We start from the raw sequence: 19,634 nt of genomic DNA, 5'->3' as shown, positions 1-19,634 counted from the left end.
ACACCTTAACACAATGGAAAGGGAACGTGTTGAGAGGCCATTGCAACCAATTAGGCTGCAGGTTTTATTCCCCAAAGGCATCTTGATAAATGAGAGCGGTGAGCGGATTGGTTACTGTTTGCAGCAGCTTTTTTTTTTTTTCTGTTCCACCAGAAATCAGCCCAACTTTAATTACACGTCACAGTGCTGCGCTCTCCTCAGGGCCGAACCACAACTAGAGTAGAGCACATTCTGTCCGAACCACCCGAGCTGCAGTACCACACTGAACCACACGGGAGCGCTCTTCTACACATGGCAGTCACGTGCCCACTGACGTAACACCGCCTCCTTCCTGCAGTTCCAGGACGGCGTTTGCGGTCCAAGCCTCAAACTGGAATTGGCGTCGTAAGTGGAAATGCCGTAATGCGTCGTGGCGGGATTCTGAATTTATCCAGTGTTGTCAGCAGTGTGGATACCCAGAGATGAGTAAATCAAAGGACGCTGCGGGTGAGTGAGGGAGCGGCTGCCTGCGCGGCATCTGTGGCCTTCGTCAGATGATACACAGGATGTACGTGTGTGACTGGGGACTTAGCAGCAATGGTGCGGTAATTCCCCATAGCAACCCATCACAGATCACCTCTTGGTTTTTTTGGGAAAATTAAAGTTGTGACTGGTTGCCATGGACACCAAACCCCTGCTATTGGTACACCCCCATTCCCCCCCCAGCATGTGAACACCTTTCAGTTCAAACAATCTGTTTATATCCCCAGTCCTGTGCTCCGGTTTCCAGATTGGCCTACATTATGTATATGAAAATCCCAGGTCTGTAACTAGATAGTTGGCTAATAAGGGGGCAAGTACAATGAATATGGAGTAGTCAATTTCCTTCTATCCCCTTTACTATAGGAATGAGGAATGTCCCGTTTGGGTAAACTAGGTCTATCTGCCCATCCTTAGAAGCGTATACTAAGTAGGCCTAGGTGTCCGGAATGACACTTTGTGTGCCAGGAGATAAGCTCTCCCGATCCTTGGTTCCTGCCATACTTTAATAGCTCAGGCTGCAATAAAAGATTTAGAATTTATGGTCCTTGGTAAAAAAAAATATTTAGAATTTAGAGTCCTCAGTGGTTGATACCTTTTAATGGCTAACTGAAAAGATGGTAAGAAATTGCAATTGTTACCATCTTTTCAGTTAGCCATTAAAAGGTATCAACCACTGAGGACTCTCAATTCTAAATATTTTTCTATCTACTGGCTAACACTGTACCAAGATATAACTCTTTCCTGTATGGTCCTTGGTACAAAAAAATGCACCATGTGAATGGCAGCCTTATAGGGATGGTAATGTGATAAGAGACCATGTCCGTAAGGGTATGTGCACACGTCAGGATTTTCTCAGGATTTTGTCAGGCTTTTTCCTCAGGTTTTGTAGCCAAAACCAGGAGTGGGTGATAAATGCAGAAGTGGAGCATATGTTTCTATTATACTTTTCCTCTAATTGTTCCACTCCTGGTTTTGGCTACAAATCCTGATGAAAAATCCTGACAAAATCCTGACGTGTGCACATAGCCTCACAGTCAGAGGCGTAGCTAGGGTTTTGGTCCAGGGGGACGAAGCTTCTGAGTGGGCCCCTAACCAGGTAACCTTGATTACAGCTGGGTGACGCGCCCTAATAGTGGAGGAGAACCTCTGCAGATGACCGCACTATTACTGAAGATAATCTCTATATAACGACCAACATGGATATTACCGCCATATGGTCAGTGGTAGATACCAGCCCTACAGAACATATAACAAATCACTGCACAGTTACAGATAATGTCTTACCACTGACGCCCTTTCTGATGGAATCGTTCATTTTTCCCATCTTTTCCATCTGGCCCAGACCGACATGACAACTTCTTCCAGCCAGGACTCGTCTGCAGAGAATACAACAAAGACATATTTCACTTCTCATATTCCAGCCCCATCACCATCTATTCCCAACCTGCACAAACGCCTCATCCTGCTGATACCCCAATACTGAGCCGCTGCTGCCATATGTGTCCCTATTACGGCACCTGATACCCCAATACTGAGCCGCTGCTGCCATGTGTCCCTATTACTGCACCTGATATCCCAATACTGAGCCGCTGCTGCCGTATGTGTCCCTATTACTCCACCTGATACCCCAATAGTGAGCCGCTGCTGCCGTATGTGTCCCTATTACTGCACCTGATACCCCAATACTGAGCCGCTGCTGCCGTATGTGACCCTATTACTCCACCTGATACCCCAATAGTGAGCCGCTGCTGCCGTATGTGTCCCTATTACTGCACCTGATACCCCAATACTGAGCCGCTGCTGCCGTATGTGACCCTATTACTCCACCTGATACCCCAATACTGAGCCGCTGCTGCCGTATGTGTCCCTATTACTGCACCTGATACCCCAATACTGAGCCGCTGCTGCCGTAAATGTCCCTATTACTACACCTGATACCCCAATACTGAGCCTCTGCTGCTGTATGTGTCCCTATTACTCCTCCTGATACCCCGATGCTGCCGTATGTGTCCCTATTACTGCACCTGATACCCCAATACTGAGCCACTGCTGCCGTATGTGTCCCTATTACGGCACCTGATACCCCAATACTGAGCCGCTGCTGCCATATGTGTCCCTATTACGGCACCTGATACCCCAATACTGAGCCGCTGCTGCCATGTGTCCCTATTACTGCACCTGATACCCCAATACTGAGCCGCTGCTGCCGTATGTGACCCTATTACTCCACCTGATACCCCAATAGTGAGCCGCTGCTGCCGTATGTGTCCCTATTACTGCACCTGATACCCCAATACTGAGCCGCTGCTGCCGTATGTGACCCTATTACTCCACCTGATACCCCAATACTGAGCCGCTGCTGCCGTATGTGTCCCTATTACTGCACCTGATACCCCAATACTGAGCCGCTGCTGCCGTAAATGTCCCTATTACTACACCTGATACCCCAATACTGAGCCTCTGCTGCTGTATGTGTCCCTATTACTCCTCCTGATACCCCAATACTGAGCCACTGCTGCCGTATGTGTCCCTATTACTCTACCTGATACCCCAATACTGAGCCGCTGCTGCCGTATGTGTCCCTATTACTCCTCCTGATACCCCGATACTGAGCCGCTGCTGCCGTATGTGTCCCTATTACTCCTCCTGATACCCCGATACTGAGCCGCTGCTGCCGTATGTGTCCCTATTACTGCACCTGCTGTGTGGTTCTCTGTGCCCTCTAAATTCTAAAGCACCCCTCTATAATATAGTAATGCCGGGTGCAAGTGCCCTAGAAAACACTGCCCATATTTTGCCCCTAGAAAGTAATGCCCTGTGTGCCCCTTTGATGGCCACAGTAACCTGAGTTCCCCTATAACAATAAGTGCCCACTTTACATTTAATAAAGTCCTGAGTCTCCCCCTGTACAGCTCCCTATACACAGTATGATGCTCTCTTATAAACAGTATAATGCACCCACACAGTACACTGACTCCTTAGTAGCCCCCAAACTGTTTGATGGCTCCAACAATGTATAATGACCCCCACACTGTAATCTCCACACTGTATGATGGCCCCCTAGATAGCCTCCATATACAGTAGCATGATGCACCAAATAGTCCACAATATAGTATAATGCACTCCCCATAGGCAGACTCTATAGCATACGGCAGCCCCCAGAGGCAGACACTGTAATAAGGCAGTACCCCTATAGGTAGACCGTGTAATAAGGCAGCACCCCCATAGTCAGACCCTGTAATAAGGCAGCACCCCCATAGTCAGACCCTGTAATAAGGCAGCACCCCTATAGTCAGACCCTGTAATAAGGCAGCACCCCCATAGGCAGACCCTGTAATAAGGCAGCAGCACCCATTAAAAAAAAAAAATACTCACCTCTCTTCTTCCTAGTTCCTGCGCTGCTGCCGCTGATCTCCTGACAGCGGGTGCCGGGCAGTGTTGTCATTGCGCCCGCTGTCAATGTCGGCGATGTCAGACGCCGGCACTGACGGGGATGATGGGAGAAGGAGTGTAGCGCTCCTTCTCCCATCAATGCGATCAGCTGTATCGGCTAAATGCCGGTAAAGCTGATCTTCCGATGACGAGCGGGGGGCCCACTGCTGGCATCGGGCCCCCCTCGCCTGCTCAGGGGCCCCATAGCGGCCGGGTGGCAGAGAAGGGAGATCGATTCTCCCTACTCTGCCGCAGAAAGTAACTGTATCGGCGTTACAGTAGCGTAGCTCTGGGTGGGCCCCCTCTGAGCAGCGGGCCCGGAGCGCCCGCACCCTCTGCCCCCCCCCCCCCCTTCCCCGGTAGCTTCACTACTGGTAACAGTGCGAATGGGTGGTGTCAGACGTGGCACAGAGACACAGCCTTAGGCCTCATCCACATGTACGTGTCTTCGGCACATGTGACATCCATTCTCACAAGTACCCGAGACAAGTGTCCATGTTTTCACGTGTAGACATGTTTGTTTTTTTTCATCTGCAGCACGAATGACAAAGGCCAATAAAAGCGCTGTCGGCTATTGAACACAGGTGAATCGGCATGTGGTCACTGAGCCGTGCGGAATCACCGCGTCCAATACATTGTATGGGTAAGATTTATCTTGATGAGGCTAAAGGCCCCGTCTCACATAGCGATTTACCAACGATCACGACCAGCGATACGACCTGGCCGTGATCGTTGGTAAGTCGCTGTGTGGTCGCTGGGGAGCTGTCACACAGACAGCTCTCTCCAGCGACCAACGATCAGGGGAACCTCTTCGGCATCATTGAAACTGTCTTCAATGATCCCGAAGTCCCCCTGCAGCACCCGGGTAACCAGGGTAAACATCGGGTTACTAAGCGCAGGGCCGCGCTTAGTAACCCGATGTTTACCCTGGTTACCAAAAAAAACAAACAGTACATACTCGCCTTTCGGTGTCCGTCAGGTCCCTTGCCGTCTGCTTCCCGCTCTCACTGAGCCGCCGTACAGTGAGAGCAGAGCGCAGCGGTGACGTCACTGCTGCGCTCTGCTCTCACTGTACGGCGGCACTCAGAGCAGGAAGCAGACGGCAAGGGACCTGACGGACACCGAAAGGCGAGTATGTACTGTTTGTTTTTTTTGGTAACCAGGGTAAACATCGGGTTACTAAGCGCGGCCCTGCGCTTAGTAACCCGATGTTTACCGTGGTTACCAGTGAAGACATCGCTGGATCGGTGTCACACACACCGATTCAGCGATGTCAGCGGGGCCTCAACGACCAAAAAAAGGTCCAGGCCATTCCGACACGACCAGCGATCTCGCAGCAGGGGCCTGATCGCTGGTACGTGTCACACATAGCGAGATCGCTACTGAGGTCGCTGTTGCGTCACAAAACTAGTGACTCAGCAGCGATCTCGCTAGCGATCTCGCTATATGAGACGGGGCCTTTACGTCTGTGGTCTGGAAAGACACACCGCATGTCCGTCTCCACAGGAAAGGCAGCGGTGCACGCATAGTGGAGATGGGATTTCTTGAAATCCCCTCCACTACGCTGTAGCATCTGGCCGCTGCGGATGTACGCAGCGTCCAACCTGTAGTGTTTACTGACCATGGGCACCTACCCTTAAAGATGTGCAAAGATAATGCAAAAGAAAAGAAACCGGAGCTCTCATGAGATTCTCCAATTCTGGTGCTTTGCTCCAGCGCTTCCCAATTGCACTTGCAGTCGGGGTAATAAGGCTTGGGGTTGACGTCAGCTGTGTTTTTGGACCCTTCACAACTGACATCAAGACCTGGTGCTAGTAAAGGAGAGGTGTTTTTTCATTTATTTATATAACTATATTCTCTTTGCACATCTTTAACATATAAAAATCAGTTATTTGTATTCTGGATTCTATGGTACACGGACGGCCAACAGAAAACCACACGGACAGTAAAAACAGACCGTCTCTTGGACGTGTGAAGGGTGACCCAGTATCTGTGATGTCCTCATTAACGACTGTAAGCGCTACATTGTAAGCTTACATCCATACCCGGACTCGGCTCTGTACCGTGGAGTACTCCGGCCCCACTTACTTCATCTGCTGGCTCGTGTTCTGATGAAAAGGGCAGGTGCATATTGCCTACTACTCGCAGGCAAGTCGTCAGAAATCTGTACACATTACGTCACCACCCCAATGTGGAAGGGAGCAGGGCTGGAATACTCCTTGAATGGATTGTCCAAATGATAAAAAAATATTTCTAAAAGGGCTCAAACATTAAAAAAAAAAAAGAAGAATATTTTCACAATTCCACTTTCCCCAGCATTCTGGTACCATTTCAATGTACCAAGAATGTCAGGGACAGAGTGGAACCACTGGCCGACATCGGTCACTGATGTTGCTGAGCTCTGACCATGGAGGTGCCTCCTGGAGCCATGGAGCGCCATCGGTAGCCATGTCACAGATAAGATCCTCGTTGTGTAGGCGACTCCTGATAACACGTCTTTTGGTCGCTCTCCCACAGCCAGCAGTCTCATACTGAAGTACCTGAATGACCAGAACAGGCCGTACAGCACACAGGACGTATTCAGTAACCTGCAGAGGGACCATGGGCTCGGCAAAACCGTACGTAGATTATGCTGAGATAAGGACTATATTCTGTGCTTTCATACCGCTGTTATGGGCTCGCTGCAGGTTTCTATCTGCTGTGGATTTCGCCCACTGTATTGTGTGGGTAAATACACATATCATCGTACACAAGCAGAAATAATCAAGACTTGGGGAGGCCAAAGCTACAGATTCATGCCTTTAGTAGTGAGGTGTCCCTGAACCAGAGAAGAAGTGTCTTAGCTCCTCAGCTGAAAACTCTCCGCACGTGATTGACAGGACATAATATGACATAGAAGTGCTGCAGCAGTCACAGAGCAAAGGGTGAGGGGGTGTGCAGTGGACACTTGGCCGCTCAATAGCTTATCATAGTAGCACTGTAAGCAGATTGGTGTGGTCAAAGCTGCTGACAGATTCTCATTAAACAACAAAGTCTTGTAATTCATGTAACTTATGTTCTCCCCAATGTTAGAATCCATTTGGTAAACTGTATTTTCATCTCTTCACTTACACCATTCTTATATTATGTTTCTTCACTACAGGCTGTTGTCAAAGCAATGGAGCTACTTTCCCAGCAAGGTAAAATTAAGGAAAAAGTTTACGGCAAACAGAAAATCTACTTTGCTGATCAGGTTAGTTAGTCTCTTAACCCACGGAGATTTTTTTGGTTTTGCATTTTCGTTTTTCACTCCCCTCCTTCCCAGAGCCATAACTTTTTTATTTTTCCGTCAATATGGCCAAGTGAGGTTTTATTTTTTGCGAGATGAGTTGTACTTTCGAGGACACCACTGGTTTTACCATGTCATGTACAAGAAAACGGGAAAAAAATTCCAAATGCGGTGAAATTGCAAGAAAAAAAAGTGCAGTCCCACACCTTTTTTTTTTTTTTTTTTTTTTTTTTGCCTTTTTTGTTAGGTTCACTAAATGCTTAAAACTGATACGGGTCACCGGTGTGCGTTCTTCCGACATCGGCTCACTATTACGCCCAATATCCGAAAGGGGTTGATAACTTATACTTCCTTAAAAGGTTTGCCTCAAATTTCATTTTCCAGAGTGTGCCGTTCCCCTGCCACCCAGCTTCCTGCTTGCTGGCAGATTGTGCTCATCTATCTGACAGTTCAGACCAGTAACATGGTTGCACTGCTGTTACAAACTATGCTCTCACCAATGCTGCAAACAGAGGTAGCTTATTGGAGGAGTGTAGGGACATTGAAGATGGCCAGATTGAGAACAGCACTTGCATGCTCTACAATAAAGAGCTTGCAAATTATTTATTATTATAGCGCCATTAATTCCATGGCGCTTTACATGTGAGGAGGGGTGTACATAATAAAAACAAGTACAATAATCTTAAACAATACAAGTCACGACTGGTACAGGAGGAGAGAGGACCCTGCCCGCGAGGGTTCACGATCTACAAGGGTTAGGTGAGGATACAATAGGCGAGGGTAGAGCTGGTCGTGCAGTGGTTTGGTTGATTGGTGGTTACTGCAGGTTGTAGGCTTGTCGGGAGAGGTGGGTCTTCAGGTTCCTTTTTGAAGGTTTCCACGGTAGGTGAGAGTCTGTGTTGTGATAGAGAGTTCCAGGGTAGGGAGGATGCGTGGGAGAAATCTTGTATGCGATTGTGGGAAGAAGAGATAAGAGGGGAGTATAGAAGGAGATCTTGTGAGGATCGGAGGTTGCTGCAGGTAAGTACCGGGAGACGAGGTCACAGATGTATGGAGGAGACAGATTACGGATGGTTTTGTATGTCATGGTTAGGGTTTTTAACTGGAGTCTCTGTAATAGGGAGCCATTGACTGGATTAACAGAGAGGAGAGGCTGAGGAATAGAGGGGGGGATTAGTCTGGCAGCAGAGTTTAGGAGAGAGTGGAGGGTGCGAGAGTGTTAGAGGGGAGACCACAAAGTAGGAGGTTGCAGTAGTCTAGGCGGGAGATGAGGGCATGCACTCCTTGCCCTGAAGACCAGCCACCACTGATAGACTGCAGAGGTGTCCAGTAAACTATGCTTGAAAATCCCTCCATACTTGTGCAGATTTTTAATAAAGGAAAATTTGCAAACATTTTTTTTTTTTTTTTTTTAAAGCACATTGCAATTTTACCCATAAAGAATGAAACCACCACCCTTTACTAACACGCTGTAATATACTTCGTTGAATGTTTAGGACCAGTTCCCAAATGTGAGTGACACAGAGCTGAAGAGTCTGGATGTCCAGATCTCCGAACTTTCCAATAAGCTGCAGAGTGTCCAGCAGAGCTGCCGTCAGCTGGAGACAGGTGGGTCACGTTCTTTACAGTCTTGTGATACGCTGGACAGCAGTATGGACATGCCCTGTGCTAAAATGCCTCAAACTTTCACTGTTATCTAGCTAAATATGGGACTTGTGTCAAGATTCCCCTCCATGGGTCTGTTTAGTGCAACCATATAATAGAGAAACTAGTAGATTCTTACTATGGTGCTACACCCTTTGCAAGGTTCATGGAATCGAATGTAGAGAACGCCCTACAATTGTTACAAAGATTTCACGTTGCGTATCCTACGTTTTAGTGTAGATGAATGTAAGGCTGGATTGAGTGGTGGCCAAGTTGATTAAAACTGTTTTTAGAAAAAGGCCGATTAAAATGTGTAATACATTTGATAGGAAAAATGAGCCATTAGTCTTACGTGGGTGTCGTTGGTGAGGGTTGCCACAGAATTCTGCCCGTTTCCCCTTGGCGTGTTATAGGAATTAATAATGGGAAATGTCACTTTTCACAGAGTTGAAAGATCTGAACAGTGCCATGACAACTGAAGAGATGATGAAAGAAATAAAGGAATTAACGCAGGAATGTAGTAGACACAAGGAAAAGCTGCAGAAGATAAAATCTGCAACTAACCATGTCACCCCAGAGGAAAAGGAGAAGGTACAATTTTAGGCTTGGACTCGTATGTTGATAGCCATCAATGTACAGCTTCTATTACAGACAGAAAAGCCAACCTTCTAATATTTCCATTCTAGCTTATAATTCTTACATCCTACACTGACTTTTCCTTCAGTTGTTCTTCTATTGAGATTTACAATACAAGGATACAGTTGAAGAAAAAAATACACCATGCCTAATCCTATATGCTGTTGGGACAGTCAGGTGGCCTCTTATATACAAAAGGTTGTGAGCAGTCCTCCCTGAAATACTTCAAATTCAACAATTATCTCATGGGTATGGGCATCTTAATGTCTTGTGAACATTTTTATTTCCTTTTCCTCAGAACATTCTTGCTATGTTGCTGCTGTAGACTCTGTACAATATAGCTGGCTGTTCTGCTGCCTCTGAGGTGGACCATCCAGCACGCTGCTATTTGTTTAGTACTATCGTCAGGTCCTTTTCATGTGTTCGTTACCGGCAAACAGGAAAAGTAAGTTATATGGTTGTAAGAGGATGCAGAATTTCCATAGGATGACATTACACAGTGAGGAGACGGGAAATAACCCAGGGCTGAAACTGCAGTAGAGTGATCTTACATTAGGATATTAGGATAGCGAGACACAGCAGGAGAAGATCACACACCTAACTACTACCTGCAGGGAGCATCAGTTTAGAGTGCGCCAAATCTGCAGGAAGAGAGTGGGAAAAGTACATTATTCAAGGGTTTTATTAGAAGGAGTAGTGCAGCGATGAAGCTGTAATGGTACATGCTGGATATGAGGTCTGTGTGTATAACGCTGGGAAAGGCACAGCTGCTGATCCTGTTCCATATCGTGCAGGTGTCACCATTTGCCCCTAATAAGTGACTGGAGCGAGCTCTGTTTGCTGCTGTTTAACCATATAGAAGGTGCAATTTACCACTGACAGCAGCCTTTAAATGATTGGGTTTCCAGTCTGTGCATTTGACGGCAAGCAGCACCTCCACAACTCAATAACTGGGTGTTGATGCGTTTCCTTGACCCCTTTCAGTGCCAGCTTTAGGTTAAAATCTATAGTCACTCTGTGAGTGCAGACTTTTAAATACAGCGCACGCTCGGCGTACTGTGAAGATTCTCAGATGCCAGGGAAATGCTACGATCCTGTGACTTCAAGCATATGATTTGCATACTTCTGGTCATGGTCCTATTCCAACTAGCTATGTGCAGCCTTGCTCCATTGACTTGTATTGAGCAAGGCCACGCATAGCACATGACTGCATGTATTGAAATGGCATACTTGCAGGCATGTGGTCTTTGTAAGGATTTAAGTCTTCAGTCATAGTGACTACAGACTTTAACCCCAAGCCTGTACCCTCTAAATATCTCCTATTTCATTATATAGATAACCCTAATACATACATTACTGTGTTTATGTAATGACATTTACCTGCTGATTTCTGCAGGTGTACAGTGAACGGAAGCAATACAGTAAGGAATGGAGGAAGAGGAAACGCATGGTGAGTATGGCAGGATTGGTAGCTGCTGGTCTCGGTACTAATGCACGTTGGTTGTCTAGTCTACTACTACATAGCTTTTATGACTCCATTCTTTTTGTGGCGATTCCTTTGCTCTATGTCTTGCAATATTTTGTCAGCTCACCTACCACTTATTCCATGTGTGTCCATGTTTTAATGTTCAATAAAAGCTGTGTATTTTTTACATTCAACATGATCACTTATATTCTGCACATAGTTTCCTTTGTTGGTTTATCTATACATGTGCAATATAATTTTTAGCCTTGGGTCACCACTTCAGATGAGCAGAAAAGGGAAAATTTGAATTTGCCTGTTCGTGTGGATTTTAGCTAGAAATACAATTGTCAGAGAAGTTATTCTCCAACAAATTTTGTGTTTCATATAATGCTTAATCCCTTCACGACATATGACGTTTGTATATATGCCGTGTCTACCACGTTCATGCTGGTTCCAACACTGAGCTCACATCTTTTCTGGCACATGACAGCTGTTTTGGTCAGTGGTCAGCTGTCATCTGCCCCTAACAGCGCAGGTGGAATTGTGATCCACCCGTGGCTGTTAACATGGCCAGTGACACAAACCCCGCCCATCGACGCCCCTGTCACATGATCGCAGGGCACTGATCGGTTGGCATGAACACAGGGAGTCTACAGGAGACCCCCACGGATGTGACTGCCGATCTATGAGCGCCGCTCTGTGGCCGGCATGCATAGCAGATCAGCGTTTCTGCTGCACACAGCAGGGCTGAAGCTATGTGTAGCAATCAGATGATCACAGCTTCAAGTCTTTTAAGGAGACTATTGAAGCCACTAAAAAGAAAAAGGTTTAAAAAAAAAAAAAACATTAAAAGTTCAAAATTAAAAATACATATTTGGTATTGCTGCGTTCAGAACCGCCTGATCTATCAAAATATACAAAGAATTTATCAGATCGGTAAACAGCGTAACCAAAAAAAAATTGAAAACGGAATTACGTTTTTTTGGTCGCAGCAACATTTCAATAACAGGAGATCAAAACATTATATCTACCCCAAAATGGTATCAGCGTGATAAAAATAAGCCCTCACCTGGCCACAGATGCCAAAATGTTTGGGATCTGTGAACTTTTAATGTCCTAGAGAATCATAATGGCAGGTCAGTTTACCATTTAGTGAACATAATTTAAAAAAAAAAAAAAAAACTTGTTGCACTTTATTTGCAATTTTACGGCACTTGGAATTTTTTCATTTTCCTGTACATTATATGCTAAAAACCAATAGTGCTGTTCCAAAGTAATACTCCTCCTGCAAAAAAAACAAGCCCTCACATGGCCATATCGACCGAAAAGTAAAGAAGTTATGGCTCTGGGGGGGAAAAAGGCAGAAAAAACGAAAAGTGAAAATGGCCTGTGTTGAGTGGGATAATAAACTTTAAATAGGTAAAAAAAAATACTTATACTGCTGACCTCTTTGGCCCATCTGCTCCTCACAGTGAACAATAAGGTCATCGCCGCAGCTTCAGATCGCCGCTGCTGGCACTGAAATCCCTGAGCCTCTCATGCGGAGCTTGGACTTCCAGCTTTAAGTGAAGCCCAACAGGTTTTTTTGCGCATGCTAAGTCACTGCACACGGTGCGACCTTTTGCACACTTGCGTCAATCCCTCTTGGGTCTTATTCGTAGCCAAAAGTCCAAACAAAACAGGCCCAGGTATTTAATCGTGATAGTGGGGATCTGACGATGCATCAAGGACCGCACAGGTGACACAAAGGGGGCCTCAGAGGCGAGCAAAAAAAATGTTGGCCTTTAACCCCCGGAGCTTTTTTCAGTTTTGCGTTTTCGTTTTTCGCTCCCCTCCATCCCAGAGCCATAACTTTTTTTTTTTTTTTTTTTTTCCCGTCAATATGGCCATGTGAGGGCTTACATTTTGCAAGGCGAGTTGTACTTTTGAACGTTACCATTGAAAACAGGACAAAATTCCAAGTGTGGTGAAATTGCAAACAAAGTGCAATCGCAAACTTGTGAGTTTTTTTTTGTTTTTTTTTATACTACGTTCACTAAATGCTAAAACTGACCTGCCAAACTGACTGATTCTCCAGGTCATTACGAATTCAGACACCAAACATGTCTAGGTTCATTTTTATGTAAGTGGTGAAAACAAAATTTCAAACTTTGCTAAACTAAAATTGCGCAATTTTCCGTCTCCATTGACGTTTTTAATGATACCATATTGGTGCAGATATGATCTTTTGATCGCCCGATATTGCATTTTAATGATATGTTGCGGCAACCAAAAAAAACAATTCTGGTGTTTGGAATTTTTTCTCGCTACGCCGTTTAGCGATCAGGTCAATTCTTTTTTTTATTGATTGGGTGATTCTGAACTCGGCGATACCAAATGTGTAGATTTGATTTTTTTTTTATGGCTTCATTTTGAATGGGGCGAAAGGGGGGGTGATTTAAACTTTTATATTTTTCATATTTTTAAAAACATTTTTTTAACTTTTGCCATGCTTCAATATCCCCCATCAGTAAACGGCTGGAAGAAAATAAAAGCGCAGTAGGGTCTTATCTGGGTATAAGGAGATACAGTAAATTCTATTCAAATTTACTCACCAGATCTAGCCCTTACACAGGCTCATAGAAATGTAAGCTGCTGCAGATCCACCGATCTCCTCGTGACCAACCAAAGTAAAATAAAAAAAAATTTGGGATAAAAGGGTAGATTCTTCTCTGCGCCACTTAAAAAATTATAAGTCCAAATGGGTAATCCAATGAAAAAGTGGCATTATTCAACGTGTTTCGGAGCACCGGGGCTCCTTCATCAGGATACCACAGAGTGTACCAATAGCCTCCATGGGAGGCCAGAAGCTGGCATAGCCTGATCGGCTCTGCTACATAGAGGCGATGCTCAGATTGCTCCTATGTAGCAGATTTAATGCATTGCTATGAGCGCCAACCACAGGGTGGCGCTCACAGCAATCTAGCATTGACAACCATAGGGGTCTTTAGGAGACCTCTGGTTATGCCAACGCTCCAATGACCCGCGATCACATGACGGGGGTCAGTGGTGCGCTTGTTAAATGTCGCTGTCAGCATTTGACAGCAGCATTTATCTAGTTAATAGCGGCTGGTGAATCGCGATTCCACCTGCCGCTATTGCGGGCACATGTCGTCTGTACAAAACAGCTGACATGTCCCGGGTTTGATGCAGGCTCACCGCCGAAGCCCTCATCAAAGCAGGGGATCTGCCATCGGACGTACTATTCCGTCCGATGGCAGAAAGGGGTTAAAGGCAACCTGTCAGCAGGATTGTGCACAGTAAGAGACAGTGTCAGTTGGCGCCATTATACTGATTACAATGCTACCTGGCGCTTAAATCTGTCTTGTGGTTGTTGTGAAATCTTTATTTTCAGTTTTTAGTTAGTTATGCTCATGCTCTGGGGCGGTCTGTGGGGGTCTTCATGTGATCCTCTGCTTAGTTATTCATCAGTATGGCTTCTGACAGGTCACTGATCCCTCACTGACCTGCCCCCTAGTTTACATAGATAGAGACATAGATATTTATTATCTACCAGATGGTGGCCCGATTCTAACGCATCAGGTATTCTAGAATATGTATGTATGTAAGTCGCGCTTAGCACAGCCATGTAGTATATAACACAGCCCACGTAAAACAGACAGCCACATAGTATATAGCACAGCCCACGCAGTATATAACAGTGAGGCAGTATATAACACAGCCCACGTAGTATATAGCAGTGTGGGCACTATATCCCTGTTAAAAAAATAAAAAATTAAAATAAAAAAGTTATATACTCACCCTCCATCGTCCACCGAAGCTGTCCCGACACGCGTGACGTGGCCTCGCTTTCGTTTCCAGAGATGCATTGCGAAATTACCCAGATCACTTAGCGGTCTCTTAGCGGGCAATGACTGGAGGAGAGTAGGGAGGGGCCAATTCGCGGCCGGACTAAGCCTGTCGCTGATTGGTCGCGGCGACTCGTGATTTCCATTACAGACAGACGGAAGTTACAAACAGACGGAAGTACCCCTTAGCCAATTAGATAGATAGATATCTTGGGGGGAAAAAAATCCCCTTCTCCAGGCAGGCGTCATTTGTGGTGCCTGCGCTGCAGGATTCTTGTATCTATAATGTGCATGTAAATAACTTTATTTGTTATCCATAAATTCATTTAAAAAAAAGTTTGAAAATGGCGGAGCCTGTGCAGTAGCAGCTATCGGCGATCCAACTGCTGCTACTGCACAGGCATCTTGCTAGAGGGAAAAAAAATTCCTTCTCCAAGATGGTGCCATGATCGCAGATAGCTATTGTGCAGGTGCTGCCATCTTGCTAGAGAAAAAAAAGCTCCTCCTCCAAGATGGTGCCACCTGCGCCGTAGCAGCTATCGGCGCCATCTTGGAGGATTATTTTTTTCTCTCTAGCAAGATGGCACCGCTCATCTATTTGATGTTTGTACACCATGTGTTTATGCAATGCACTTTTTGATATGCATTTCAAGGTATACTTTTTTTTTTTTTTACACCCTAGGCTACCGATATTTTTGAGGCCATACTTGAAGGTTACCCAAAAAGCAAGAAGCAATTCTTTGTAAGTAATGCCAGTTACATTCTGAGATTTTTTAAGTTTGTAGTGTCAAATGATCCAGGATCACATGAGCTACACAGCAATCCTGTCTGCAGCAACTAATGACAGTATAGTAGCCACAGCAGGTTGTAGCTTCTATTCCAGCTGCTGCTGAGAGGCCATTCCTTACCTGGTCATCCGTCCATTTGAATGACCTTCATGTAATCCCACCCCCGGCGTCACTATTTGCCAGATCAGTGTACAGTGGTGTTCAAAAGTCCTGCATAGGCGTGAAGAAAACTATGTTTCATACTTCTGCAGCTCTACAGTGAAACTGGTGGAACATATATGTTTTTGTAATCCCTCATTGTTTGCCATACTCATTTTTGAATGTCCCAAGTGTATTAATTTTATGGCATGCGCATTTTTGATAATTTTTTTTACAGCATAACCATACCTACACCAGTACAGTGTGTAGAATGGTGAACAGGTTTCTAAGTTCATTAACTTCCAATGCAAGTTCACACAGACTTAAATTTTACTTTTTAAGATTTATTATTTTTTATTTAATTCAGAGTCCTGAAAAGGGCCTTTTGAGTGCATCTTTAGCTTCTAATACTTTATTGGCCAGCCTTTGCTCTTGAGCACCAGCTTGCATCTCTGTGGCATTGAGTGAATAAGCTTCTGCAGATGTTCACGAGTGATGATGTGGTTCCAGGCCTGTATCAGAGCCTCAGTCAATTCACTCTTGGTCCTTGGCTGTTTTCTAGATATCTCTAATGATACCTTGTGCCACAAATTTTCAATTGGATTAAGGTCCGGGGACTGAGCTGGCCAGTCAATAGTAGCCACCTTGTTCTTCCAACACCATTGGCTGCCATACAGCCCCAGACCATTACAGTACTTTCATTACATGTTTCACAGAGAAGCTCAAACACTCTGGCTTGTACTCTTCATGTGGGAACCTTATCACATAAGACTTGCCATCAATTCCTAAAATGCAAAAAGTGCTTTCATCACTAATTAGCACTTTTTCCCACTCCTCCTTCCTCCATCTTAAATATTTCAATGCCCACAGTTTTCGCCTTTGTCTTTGTATGGCTGTCATCAATGGCTTCTTTCGGGCCTTGCACCCTTTCAATCCTGCTTCCAAACATCTCTTCCTAACAGTTGATGTTGCTACCTCAATATTGCACTTTTCTTGCCATTCTCGCAGAAGCTGAGGAGAGGTGAGCTTTCGATTGGCAAGGGATGTTCTTATCAGTACTCTATCCTCCCTTTTAGTTGACTTTCTGGGCCTGTCCTGGGTAATTCCAAGCTGCTTATGTTTCTGCAAAATTCTTACGACTATACTCTGATTACAGCCGACCTTCCTTGCGATCTGGGGGCCAGTATAACCCTCTTCATGTAGCACCACAACTCGCACACGATCCTCCACTGACAAAAATCTGAAGGCTCCCATCATAAAACTCTACAGTATGATTCACTAGATAGACCAACAGATAAAACAAACAAACCAGCAGATGTAATGCAATGTGATTGGCTGCCATATCCAGGTTATGATTGGTCACAAGAACCTCATCTGTGATTGGCTAATTTTAGATCTGAAGCTGTACAATATATAGTTGTGCTTTCAATTCCCATATTGTTGCAATAATTTCAGGCAAAACTGCTTCAAAAGCTAAAAATATTACAGGGAGAGAATGCAAAATTGTATTCTGAACAAAACCATATATAATATGTCATTAGCATCGAAGATATTCGACAGAAAACGTTTAAAACTTAAAAAATCAATTTATCCTATGCAGGACTTTTGAACACCACTGTAACTTGGTTTTATGAGAGGACCACTTTGGCTCTATAGTTGTAGCTTCATGTTGTTCTTTCTGGAAACTTTTGCAGGAAGAAGTTGGGATTGAAACTGATGAAGAGCACAATGTGACTGTACCAGACGTCTGACCATCCACATGCAGCTTCCAGAGTTGAAGAGTATCAACTCAAGAAGTGCTAGAATCACCTGGTGTACAGCGACCAAGAGACACACATGCTGTATCTTGTTCATTACCATTCTGCAGATCTCCATAGTTATATATTGTTTACAGTGTTTTTGCCTGACACGCCGCTTGATTTATTTTCAGGAAACTAAAGCCGTAGATTTTGTATTGAGTATCGTATGCAATGTCGTTACCATGCTGGAAATAGGTTGCGTTGCTGCGCGTCTGTTTCCTGCTATTAGGAGTATTTTCTGAAAAGGGGAAGCAAAACAATAGATGGAGAAAAGGAACATACCCAACAGTAGTTTTATTATCTGCTGTGTAATATAAAGAGCAACTAGTAGTCTCCTGTGGCCTCCGCACATTAACCAATAATACTATTTATTACTCATAACATAAACTCACAAGGAAGTGGAAGTAAAAATACATTTTATTATGACCTTACAAAACATGCATCTAGACAATGCTAGATTTATATTATGACAATCAAATTACAGTTTAACACAACCAGAGTAAATTTGAAACAGGAGCAAGGGTGCACCCACTAAAATGTGTAGTACCACATGGTTAGCATGGGTATATAGATGGAGGGTATAGGCTCAAAAACAACCAAAACCTAAAGTGCTAGTGCATAAAGTGACATAGTGGTTGTAAACTACTCAGGTGTCCAGTACACCAACATAACGGTTTATCCGATTCAATCAGTAAGGGAGCCTCTGAATATCCCACAAAACAATGTTCTTCTCAGATAGTCTTACCCATGTTCCTGTCCATGTGCATACACACGCGCCCCAACGCGCGTTTCGCCCTCGGCTTCCTCGGGGGGCAGCTGCCCCCAGGAACATGGGTAAGACTATCTGATGGGAACATTGTTTTGTGGGATATTCAGAGGCTCCCTTACTGATTGAATCGGATAAACCGTTATCATGTTGGTGTACTGGACACCTGAGTAGTTTACAACCACTATGTCACTTTATGCACTAGCACTTTAGGTTTTGGTTGTTTTTGAGCCTATACCCTCCATCTATATACCCATGCTGACCATGTGGTGCTACACATTTTAGTGGGTGCACCCTTGCTCCTGTTTCAAATTTACTCTGGTTGTGTTTAAACTGTAATTTGATTGTCATAATATAAATCTAGCGTTGTCTAGAGACATGTTTTGTAAGGTCATAAAATGTATTTTTACTTCCACTTCCTTGTGAGTTCATGCTTCCATGCAGTGTTTTTGTGATCAGTTGGAAGTATCACATTTCATTCTTGAGAGTAGTTTTATGAGTTGGTCTTAAAGACTACTATTATGGTATCGGTTTCTGAGATCTTGTATCTGTCTATTTATTACTCATATTGCACACTGAGAGGAAAAAGAAGATCTCAGTCTTTTGAAGTCAGTGGCATCCTTAACCCCTTTTTGAGTAGGGTGCCTGTAGTGACAGGTCACCCACCCTTACCAATAATATTGGGGGGAAAACAATTTGTGGAATTTTAGTTATCCCAGGAGATAAGATGTCCCCAGAGGTATACAACACCTTACTCCTAATGCCAAAGGGAAAGCAACCGAATCAACAGTGCCCGTGCCTTAGTAATGTTGGGACAGGGAGAGATCGGCAAGAACTATTAGAAAGTATAGAAAAACCTTTAGGTTAGGGATTCCCAAACTCCAGTCCTCACAGCCCCCAACAGATCATGTTTTCCTTACTATTGCACAGGTGAGAACCTGTGGCAGTTCTGATTCCATCCCCTGTGCACTACTAAGGAGATTCTGAAAATATTATCGATTGGGTGCTGAGGACTGGAGTTTGGGAAACACTGCTTGAGACCATGGTGTAAAAAAAAGTTTTCTACGCTTACTTTAAACTTGAGGTACACCTCCCCAAAAAAAGCTTCAGTAGTGTATAGATAACATTCTCTATTATGCCCAAGAGGTAGAATCACTATAAAAATTGGGTTTTCTGTAAGCAACAGTGAAGTCACCTGAGAGAAGTGGACAGGTGTGTACAGTCTAAATACATTTATCTTGTATATAAAGATGTTTGTAAATTTGTGTTCTAAATTGAGACTAATATATTTTGTATGATAACTATGTATCAATTGAGTCAGACATCAG

General features: G+C 44.5%; 1 protein-coding gene across 2 annotated transcripts; it reads left to right on the top strand.

Moving 5' to 3' along the window:
- Positions 1 to 327: 327 nt before the first annotated feature.
- On the top strand, positions 328 to 19,614 carry PSMC3IP (PSMC3 interacting protein). 2 transcript variants are annotated; one of them, XM_077251993.1, is made up of 8 exons: positions 328 to 486; positions 6,472 to 6,572; positions 7,097 to 7,186; positions 8,719 to 8,830; positions 9,312 to 9,457; positions 10,899 to 10,952; positions 15,498 to 15,557; positions 17,436 to 19,614. In XM_077251993.1, exons 1-8 carry the CDS (start codon positions 462 to 464, stop codon positions 17,490 to 17,492), a joined length of 645 nt encoding a protein of 214 aa, XP_077108108.1. In that variant the 5' UTR covers positions 328 to 461; the 3' UTR covers positions 17,493 to 19,614. The 2 variants fall into 2 exon arrangements, with proteins under 2 accessions (XP_077108108.1, XP_077108107.1); XM_077251992.1 differs by lacking the exon at positions 328 to 486 and having other exon boundaries at positions 6,478 to 6,572; positions 7,097 to 7,133; positions 17,436 to 17,700.
- The last annotated feature ends 20 nt before the right edge of the window (positions 19,615 to 19,634 follow it).

Source organism: Ranitomeya variabilis, chromosome 4 (genome assembly GCF_051348905.1).
Source record: "Ranitomeya variabilis isolate aRanVar5 chromosome 4, aRanVar5.hap1, whole genome shotgun sequence".
Taxonomy (NCBI): domain Eukaryota; kingdom Metazoa; phylum Chordata; class Amphibia; order Anura; family Dendrobatidae; genus Ranitomeya; species Ranitomeya variabilis.
Note: the sequence above shows the minus strand (reverse complement) of the source record. Positions and strands in the feature narration are given on the sequence as shown.

Coding starts and splice junctions, on each gene's coding strand:
- PSMC3IP (XM_077251993.1), top strand. CDS start 462: ATGAGTAAATCAAAGGACGCTGCGG. Junction 487..6,471: donor TAAATCAAAGGACGCTGCGG/GTGAGTGAGGGA, acceptor GCTCTCCCACAG/CCAGCAGTCTCATACTGAAG. Junction 6,573..7,096: donor ACCATGGGCTCGGCAAAACC/GTACGTAGATTA, acceptor TCTTCACTACAG/GCTGTTGTCAAAGCAATGGA.